This window comes from Gavialis gangeticus, unplaced genomic scaffold (genome assembly GCF_001723915.1).
Source record: "Gavialis gangeticus isolate Ggan-Ray unplaced genomic scaffold, GavGan_comp1, whole genome shotgun sequence".
Taxonomy (NCBI): domain Eukaryota; kingdom Metazoa; phylum Chordata; order Crocodylia; family Gavialidae; genus Gavialis; species Gavialis gangeticus.
Genome location: NW_017729022.1, coordinates 159,058,036 through 159,068,242, shown reverse-complemented (window position 1 = coordinate 159,068,242; position 10,207 = coordinate 159,058,036). Strand labels below are relative to the sequence as shown.

Below are 10,207 nucleotides of genomic sequence, written 5' to 3'. Positions count from 1 at the left end.
CCCCCACACACACACGCTCTGAGGCCTTTGAGCCTTTTGTCCTTGTCTTTTTGCTTAATACTAGCTTTAAGTAACAGCAGTAGTTATAGACTCTGCTCTTTTAATCATTTTTTACTTTGTGTGGAGGCAGTTCAAAAACAAATTTAGAAGACAGTTGTATGTTGATTGTTTCTTCTGCCCTGCAGCCATTCCAAATAGGTGGTGGTTTTTTCATTTTACCCATTTGTTTAGATCTAGATTATGCTTTTAGGCACCACTCAGAGGAGGGTATTGGGGTGCCACAGCAGCCTGGAAAGCACAGCATGGTGGAAGAAAGGTCATGTTGTGGTCCCGATTCTTTTATCTGTCTTATTAGAGATATGGTACATTCATAAGAGAGCTAGGTTATGGATTAACCAGTGCACCTCTGGGTCCATGGCATCCAATTCTGCCTGGTTCTTACTTGAACCAGACAGAAGAGAAAGAGATATGATGTAGGCACAATATTCCCAATTTTTATCAACTTTGAAATCTCAGGAATTAAAATTAATAATAAATTACAAGTTGCAGGTATAATACAACACACTATTTCACGTAAATATTTTTTTAAATGGCTAACTGAACAACAACATTTTAGAGTTCGCGAGATAAAGACAAAGCCGAGAGGAAGCGAAAAGCTGAGATTGCCAGGCTACGCAGAGAGAAGATCATGGCTCAGATGTCTGAGATGCAGCGCCACTTCATTGATGAGAATAAAGAACTCTTTCAGCAGACTTTGGAAGAACTAGACACTTCGTCCTCCAAAGTGCCAGATATTAGGTAAAAATATTTTAAGTGAGAGCTTAAGAGAATTCGTAAATTCCTTAGTACCTTTCAAATCAAATCATGCTCTTGTATAAATAATTACTGAACTGAAAAGCTGAACCTGTCTAACAGCTATGCAGCTATATTTCTGACCATTTGTTTTTCTCTTTCATACTGTTTGTGTCCTCTGTGTTGACTCCCCTGCCTCCTATTGCCAAGCATATGGTATAATTATACTAAATATTCTCAATTTAATTTTCTGGAGCTTTCAAGGTAAACTGACAATACCTTGACTTTCATATAAAAACCAGGTTAGGAAATGCAAGCAGCATAGTTAATTGTCTAGAGCAGAAAATGTTATTAAAGATAAAGAAATGGGAGTAACTAATAACTGTGCCTGAGAGTCTTGGGGGCAGAGATTAAAAGCAGATGGTGATCTAAATTAAGGCAAGTTGGTATTTTTTGGGGTGCTGAAAGATGGAAAATGCCTGTAGTGTCTGGTATGTCAGCACAGAGGCATAGTGTGCAAAGAATATGCCAGGGCAGTCCTCTCTCACCCTTCCCTCATTGGGCAGCATGCAGAAGCAACAGCAAGCAGGGACCTGGGCAGTGTCATAGAGTGCAAGGTGTTCTGGGAATTGTAGCTCCCTAGAGTAGCATTGGAATTTGCCATTTGGTGCAGGAGGACCCTTTCACCCCATGTCAGGAGGCCAAAAAATGTGAATTTTGGTGGTAAAAAATGGGTTCCGTTTTCTCCGGGCAGTATTGAACTCTACTACCACTCTGCAAAACTGATTCCCTGAATGCCTTGCACTCCATGAGACACGTTGCCTGCACCACTGCAATGTGCAGCTGACAAGTGCAAGCAAAGCAGGGAACCGGAGACTGAGGTGCTTCTCGCCTTAAGTCGCACCCCAGGGCACCTGCCTCACTCGCCCACCCCCCATTATGCTACAGTGTCATCAAATTGAGGCAGGGCTGGGAGAACTACATACTTCACTACTATTTTTAAAGAAGTAGGTAATGTATAGAAATTCATTTTTAGTTCCTGTACGGTAGAGTTTCTTACAAAACTCTGTGGCTGGATTTACAAAACTCCGTGGCTATACTTACCAAATCTAGTCAATAGTATTCAAAACCTTACTGTTGAACATTTATATTTAAAAATATTTGCAGGAGGAGAAATCTTAAGACTTCATTGTAACAAACAATGTAAGGCTTCTTTTTTTAAGGATTAAAAAAACCCCAAATGATTCTATGATTCAAAACCAAAAACCTCTCACCTACCAGTTGAAGTGGGAGGCTAATTTCTATAGTGCATAACTGAATCACATGGACACTGAATTAGCAGTATATTTCAATGCCTAAACTTTAAAAAATAAAAATTAAACTAAAGACTCATGTTTGGATATACCTACAAGTTTTGTTTCAAAATCAGCAATTTAGTGATTTAACCATAATTTTAGTTTGGTTGGTTATATGACCCGAAGCAAAGAATATTTAAATGCGGCACCATTTAGAGCAGTGATTCTCAACCTGTGGGACATGACCCAAAAGCGGGTGTCAAAAATATATGAAAGGGTCACAAACAGACTTTAAAGATGAATCAATAAACTTTAAAAATGGATTCTCCTTTAAAGGAAAAATATGTGGGAAACTGTGGCTTTTCCCTTGCAGGCTGGCTGGGTTCCAGCTTGCAAGGGGTGGTTGGGGCTCCCCAAAGCTCCCCTCCCCGCCCCACACACTCGGGGGTGGGGGACAGCAGGTCAGGAATAAGGGACAGGCACTGGGTCGGGACTGGCCGTTAATGTTTACAAATGGGTCCTGGTACAAAAAAGGTTGTGAACCACAGATTTAGAGGACATATGGTTTCTCTGAATTGTATTTTTTGTACAATAATTTTGGGGGAAACATGCATGAATATGTACTGAATGTTGCTTATTTTCAAGATGGGAATATGTAACATAATTTTATTCCCTTTTTCTAAGAGAATTTAAGACATGAGCTGACTGAAATATTTTTCAAATAGCATACTCTCACAAATATAATTTGATTCTAGTCCTACAGTTTCAGATACAAAGCTTACAGCTTTGGGTCCAGAGCAAACTAGAGTGACTGAAAAGAGACAAGTAGTTACTTGTATTTTGTGTCAAGAAGAGGAAGAAGTCAAAGTGGACAGTAGGGCCATGGTCTTGGCAGCATTTGTTCAAAGATCAACTGTACTGTCTAAAAACCGGAATAAAATAATTCAGGATCCTGGTGAGTTGTGTATATTGGTACTATAATATTATGAAAGGCAGAATATTTGATATCTGTCCTATATCTTTCCCTGAAGTAGATTTGTTTTGCTACTGTACTTTTCATTGTTAACTATATAACTGTGAGCAAATTCTGTCATTGTATTCAGTAGCAAAATTCTCAGTGTTTTCAGTGAAATAGTGTTCCTTATCAAGAGTAATAGGGGAAAAGTGGAGAGGTAGCATATTATCTTAAGCACTTCCAGCAGCCCGTTCAAATTTATAATTATGGAAAACAGGTATATCAGGTAAAGGAATTTTATGTTTGGATTTTATGGTACCAGGAATGAGAGGGGGAGGAAGCATTGATACACTGCCAGGTATGCAAGTTGTCATTAATGATTTCCATGCAAAAGCTTTTTAGCTTCAGTTTCCAGTTGCTTGAGTTTATTCAAAGACTGTCCTCAAGTGCTGTCACACATTAAGCTCATCATTTTTCTTTATTCAATTCCATTATTGGTGTAATGGCCCCTAATAGTGCAAGTCTGGCAGCAACACACCTCTTTATCATAGGCAGAATTGGAAACAAAATATGCAGAAATAAATGTAGAGCGGGTGCTGAAATCTAACTACAGAAACAGTTCTGTTAAGCAGTATAGGAGCAGAACTAATGGTTTAGTATAATCCAAGGGTTTTCCAAATCTAGAGTAGTGTGACCCACATCTTCATAGACAGTTCACTTCACAAATGGTACCCTGATAAGCTCTTCTTGATAAGGGATGTCTGTACCTCATGCAATGCAGTGGCAATACTCAGGTGCCAGAAGCTGCTTTTCTTGTAGCAACTACAGAAACCTATATGGAAAAAGAAAGCCAAGTGAAACCAGAAACAAACACAAAGAAAAAACCTCCATGCTGGAGATCCACTGCTTTGGAGCAGACTCGATTTAATTGAGTCTGCTCTGCACATGAGCTGATGCATACTGCGCTGCGCCCCATACAGTTGTATAAGTGACAAAATGCATGTCTGTGCACAGAAAATGGTGGCGGTGCACTTTTGAACTAAAGCACCTCCAATGTGTTTTAGTTCAAAAGCAGGCTGCTGCCATTTTCTCAGTGTTGATGTGCATTTTGTCGCTTATACAGCTGCAAGTGTCCCAGTGCTGGGTGCTTTTCAAAGCTTCCCTGCACTGTGGCACTTGCATGTGTAAAAATGCCTTTTGAGCCTGAGTTGTCTTTGGCCCTACGGAAAGTCTTAAATTAAAAGCCCTGTAGGGGGAAAAAAAAATCTTAGTGTTTGTCATAAACTAGCACAAACAATGAAAAACTTTTAAAGGTAAAAATCAGTCCCTCCATTACCTTCCCTCTAGCTAAAAGACTGACCCCAGTGTGGAAAGAATATTTCACTGCTGCCCCACCTGGTGAAACTTTTTAATGAGCTCTCTGGAAGTCTCTCCTTGCCTCTCCCATTTCCGCCCTTCTCAAATGGTCCGAGCCGTTACCCCTGCCCTCTCCAAATCTAAATGGAGGGGCATGTTATATTACAACTTAACTAGTGTATCCAGTAGTTCTGCGTAATTTTGTGTGGAACAGTTTGGCAGCAGTGAATTCATTTGATGTCTTACACAGAAGAAATCTGTTTAAAACATTTCCACCTGTCCATGGTTATTTTTTATTAGACTATTTCTGGGGAAGTAACTTGGAGGGTGGGGGAAGGAAACTGGTTTCAAGACATTCTGAAAGAACCCATTTTTGGTTAGTGTGTAAATACACGATATATTTCTTCTACCAAACCATAGTTCTAACTGCTTGCAGAAAATGAAAGTTTTGCATGCCCAGAACCTTTGAAATGCCCACTTAAGCTCAGGTGCTGGTGGTGTTCAGCATTGTTGTATTGTGCAATAAAAGAAGCTGCTAAGACAGTATACTTGTTAAGGATTAGAATATACCTTAATTGACTTGAAAATAGAAATGACGATGATATACCATTAAAGTTTAATAAAGCATGTAAATGACATTATGGGATATTGGTATATGATATAAAATATGCTAAAGATGGATTTAAATGCATAATTGTTTGTTTTTTTAATGCAGAAAAATATGATCCATTATTCATGCACCCAGATTTATCATGTGGAACACATACGGGTAGCTGTGGACATATTATGCATGCCCACTGTTGGCAGAGGTAAGCACCATATTTAAAGGTAGTAGAACTAGGCCTTATTTTCAGTTAGGTGTTGAGTCCATTCTTTCTCCCATTATTTTCAGTTTGAGTTTTAACATTTACTTTAAGGAAGAATTAGGCCATAATATGGAATTTAAAAATAAAATGGTATCACAGATTAGAAGAAGCAAAGACATTATGTGTGCATCCAGATGAGTGTGCCACGTGCGTTTCCCCAGGGACAAATAGTAGCAGCATATAGTTGTGCCGCTGCTACTTGTCCTTGGGGAACACCTGTGGTCTGGTGTGCAGCAAGTTGCCCCAGGTCAGGTAGGGGAGGCTGGGGTCAGCACCTGGGCTGGCCCTAGCAGCCTTACCTGTGGTCTTGGGTCCTTCTGGGGCTCTAGTGGTGGCGGTTCAGCAGCAGGGAACCTGGCTAGCAGCCAGAGCATGGCTCCAGCCAGCCAGACTCAAGTTGCACACACTGCTGCCACGTGCGCTGCCCTGCTTTTTTCTAGCGTGGGTTTTTCTGACACCAGAATCCCCTGGTGTCACCCTCCTCTCTCCCCACACTTCAAATTAGCAGTATGGGGAATACCTGCATGTGCAGCATGTATGCAGCACCGCAGGTGGGTCTGTGGTGCCACATACCACACGTGCTCATTTACATGCACCATATATATCTAAGAAAATTTTTAATATTGCAAATGGGAGTAATTATTGAAAACCTCATAACTAATTTGAAGTTTCTCATCTTGATGAGAGGGAGTTGCATGAATGGTGTAGCTTTAAAAAAAGTAGATTGTTAATTATAATTATAGACAACATTGAGAGGATAAGAGATGAAATTTTCTCTTCAAGCTAAAGGAACTTCCCTGCATATGTATACAGTATTTGAAAAAATTGTCATATTGCCATAATGCTGAACATGGGTCCTGATGTGATTACTATTTTTACAGCTGTTGATTAATGTAAAAATTAACCAGGAAAGCAAGAATATTTTAAACCTAGAGTTGAACAAATAATTTGCTGCAAATAACTTATTTGATTAGCATAATTTTATCTACTTGTGGGACATTCAATAGTTTTGTTGAATTGAATTTGGTAGGTGATTTTGGTAGTATAATTTGCTTCAAATATTCAGTATTTAGGATCTGAGCCTTTTGATATATTGTTTGGTCAACAGAAACAGTGTGTGATGTTTATCTAATCAGGCAACAACCCATTTAATCAGAAAATGAGCTTGAAAACTTGTGAAAGATAGGAGCAATAGGGGTAGGGGCTTGTCTACATTTTTAAATTTACCAAATATCAATTCTGGATGGTAGTGTTTGAAGTGATAAATGTAGCCATAATGGTCCTGGAAAAGAGGACCATGCTAAAGAGTTTTTGTGGGCAGTATCTTTTATTGGGCCAACTGTGTGCTTGGGATAAGCTTAGATGACTTAGATAAGCTTTTGGGTATCGCAGTACCCTTCCTCAGGTCTCTGACAGAACATCAAGCACAGCAGAGTTAAGTAGCAGATGGGTCCGATAAAAGATTTTGCCCACAAAAACTGTTATGCACAATGCTGGAATGTATTTTCAGCATATGCCCCTATAGACACTTTCAGTTTGAGGGTTTTATTTCTGCTATAGCTCAGCTCACTTCTAAAATTAATTAATTTTTTTTTTCAGTATTCTGTTCACTAACTGCATCTGAAAAGAATGGTTCACTGGTGGCTAATTTCACTTGCATCAGTTTTTACATACTGTTAACATTTAAACTTTGAGTTGAATATACAAAGAACTATAACTCTTTGTTTTTGCTGTTTAGTTACAATAATGTCATCACGTTAGCAGTTTGGGTTTACCTTCAGCATTTGTTTCTGTGGCTCACTGAAGCAGTTGTCTGAATTCACAGTGCACCTAGGATTTTGCATTTGAAGCATTCTTACTTTAGTTCTGGTCTGTTGATGACTGCATAAAGCTTAAAATGCTTGTATTTGAAACTTGCTGGCCTTATCCAGCAAAATTGAGAACAAGCAAAGTGAGGGGAAAAAAAAGTGAGCAACGAGGCACTCTATTTCTAAAGGTATTTCTATGTGGTATAAGGCAATGCACAGCCAGGTCTAAACAACCTAGACCGAGTACCAGGAAATAATATAGTTGTGCTTGTGTAGCATCCCACCTGGGTTAACTTCCCCTTAGAAGCAGGATAGAGAGGAGTTTATTGCTTCTTTGTACTCCTTATGAAGACTTGTTCTCAGTCTGTCTTTTGTCAGTTGTGTTCCTTAGTCCAAGAGGACATTAAGTACAAAGACAGTTGTTATGCAGTCATGAGTTCTCCAGAGCTAAACAAATGAATTTACCCTGTGTTGCTTCCAATACTTGAGCTAGTTCTAGTAACTTTGTATGGCACTGTACTGTAGAGGTTAATATTAGCTCTTTGCTCACTTCAGAGATTAGCTTTCAGGCTGGCAGTTGTATATCTGTGGCCTGGCACCATCAAGTATTAAGATGAAACAGTATGCTGTCATATGTAAGCGTACTCTAAAATTAGATTTTCTGTGTAAAAATCAGGATTTTTTTCCTCTTAAGTCTTTCAGGTTTCTTTTAAAAAAATAATACAGGAAATCCTGATTTTGAGACTTCAAGAGTCTTGCTTTAATTTTGATGGTTCAGTGGACTGACTTATTTTTAAAAATCATCAACAAATAGTGATTAGTAAACCTTGACTAACAGGAAGGTAATAACCAATAATTCTTTTAGGTAAGATATACTCGTGTATATCTAGAAAAAACAAATGCTGCCAGAGTATACATAGATTTATACACTAAAATACTGATTGTAGTGATAGAAAATTAATACCTTGCTGTTCTTTTTTTCTAAAGGTATTTTGATGCTGTTCAGGCAAAGGAGCAAAGAAGACAACAAAGATTACGTGTTCATACAAGTTATGATGTAGAAAATGGTGAATTCCTTTGCCCTCTTTGCGAGTGTTTAAGCAACACTGTTATTCCTCTGCTTCCTCCACCAAGAGCTTTATTTAACAGGTCAGTTTGCTTTTAGGCGTATCCATGTTAATAGGGAAAAGTCTATTCTAAATTCTAAACTGGTTATTAAACTGAGCAAACTCCAGAATTGTAACCTGACTGTAAACGTGCAATATAAGCCCATTGCTGTTTGTTCTATCCCTTGCAGCCACAGAAATTAGTCCGTTTCCATCCTTCATATAACCACCCTTCAGGAATTTGAGAAGTGGTCACATGCCCCTGTCTTTCCCTGTCTTCATGCTAAATAATCCTACTTTGAGTCTTTCCTTATATGGATTATTTTGCAGGTGTCTCATTATTCTAGTTGCGGTCTGCAGGACTCCTTTTAATTTGTCCACATCTTTCTTGAAGTGAGAGGCCCAAAACTGGACACAGGACTCATCAGTGTGGTCTCATCCGTGCTGAATAGAACAGGAAAATTACTTCCCTTGGTCTGCAAGCGACTGTCCTGTTCATACAGCCCACTAGTGGCATTTTTTTGCAATAAGAGTACACCACTGGCTATAACACCATCCTTTTACTGTAAGCCTAATTAGTCTTTCCCCAGTATGTATTTCTGCATGCAGTTGTTCTGTTCCAAGTGCAGGACTTCGCATTTGCCCTTATTGAATTTAATTTGATTGATTTCAGATCATTCCTTCGTTTTATCGTTGTCTTGGGGACTGTAGAGTTTTTTCTTCTGTTGAATACTGACTTATCGTGGCAGTTATGTTTTACATTTTAGTATCAAAACTGTCATCATAACCTGAAGCAGACTTTTTGTTGGCGGCAAATTTTAATATGGGTGAAAAATGAATCATCTTTGCTATGCAAAAAATACAGTAGTTTCAAAAAATTTTCACTCATTAGTAAAAACAGCTCTAAGGAGACCTTAGATTTTCAGGATTTAATTTATTTAATTTTTGTTTATTGTGTGCAAAATGTTTATTTTGAATAAAATGTTAATAATATATAGCTACTTCTGTAGAAAAAGTAAAGGAACTTCCTTCATTTAGCACAGAGGCAGGCAAAGTCCAGCCTGCAGGTCAGATCGGGTTTGCTGCAGACTTTATTTCCCAGCAGGCCCTGCCTGGTTTCCATGGAGACCCCAGCAGCGATAGTACGGTAACAGCGCAGGGCCTGGGTTTCAATGGAGACTGGCCCCAGCAAAGCTGGCAGGGCAGGGCACGCAGCTGGGCAGGGAGCTACTCCATGGCAGGGATCTTGTGGTGGTGACAGCATAGCTGGGGCAGAGCTGTGATCTGCTCCTTCACATGCCCTAGCTCAGGACCGATCACTGCAAGATCCACTCTGCCAGTGTTGCTGGGGCCAGTCTCCATGGAAACGCCGGCCCCATACTTTCATGGTGCTGCTGCTGCTGCTGGGGTGTCCATGGAAACTGGCCACAGCAATGCATGCAGTGGCTGCTGGGAAATGGAGCCTGGCCGCTGGCCAGATCTGCCATTTTGACCACCTGTGACTTAGCAGGTATTCTGTAGACTACTTGGATCAGGGGCAGGCAATTATTTTGGGTGGAGTTCCGCTTACCAAGTTCTGGCAAGCTGTTGAGGGCTGCATGGGTAGCCCCGCCCCTTGACAGGTGCCCCACTTCTTGGTCGCCATCTTGTCATCAGAAGTCCTATCCTCTAACTGCTGACCTTTGCCACCAGAAATCCTTCCCCTTGCCTCCAGAAGTATTCCTTTCAGCAAGGGATTTTGCCATCTTGGAACCAGAAAAATACCAAATTATATTCTAAAAATCGAACATGTACAGCATTAATTTATTTGGTTTAAAAAAATATTTTTGTCCTGATTTACATGTGTATGTGTAGTGTACATAGAGGTGATTGCACAGTAGCTTAAAATGAAGTTTTACTCTTGTATATTGTGGGGGGGTGGGAGTATGGGGGATGGATATAGGTTTGTGGGAGGCTGTGGTGTGTCTGTGGGGGGTGCATAGGTGTGGGGTGAAGGAGCATGGAGGTGTGTGGGTGGGTATGGGGTTTG

The 10,207-nt window shown here is 39.9% G+C and overlaps 1 protein-coding gene across 2 annotated transcripts in view; it reads left to right on the top strand.

Annotated features, from left to right (window-relative positions):
* Positions 1-10,207, top strand: part of UBR2 (ubiquitin protein ligase E3 component n-recognin 2) — a 119,359-nt gene that overhangs the window by 82,408 nt on the left and 26,744 nt on the right. For both annotated transcript variants that reach the window (XM_019516393.1, XM_019516392.1), the window contains exons 29-32: positions 617-798; positions 2,843-3,042; positions 5,114-5,207; positions 8,060-8,221. In XM_019516393.1, coding sequence (XP_019371938.1) covers positions 617-798; positions 2,843-3,042; positions 5,114-5,207; positions 8,060-8,221 — 638 coding nt within the window. The remainder of the gene's footprint in view (positions 1-616; positions 799-2,842; positions 3,043-5,113; positions 5,208-8,059; positions 8,222-10,207) is intronic.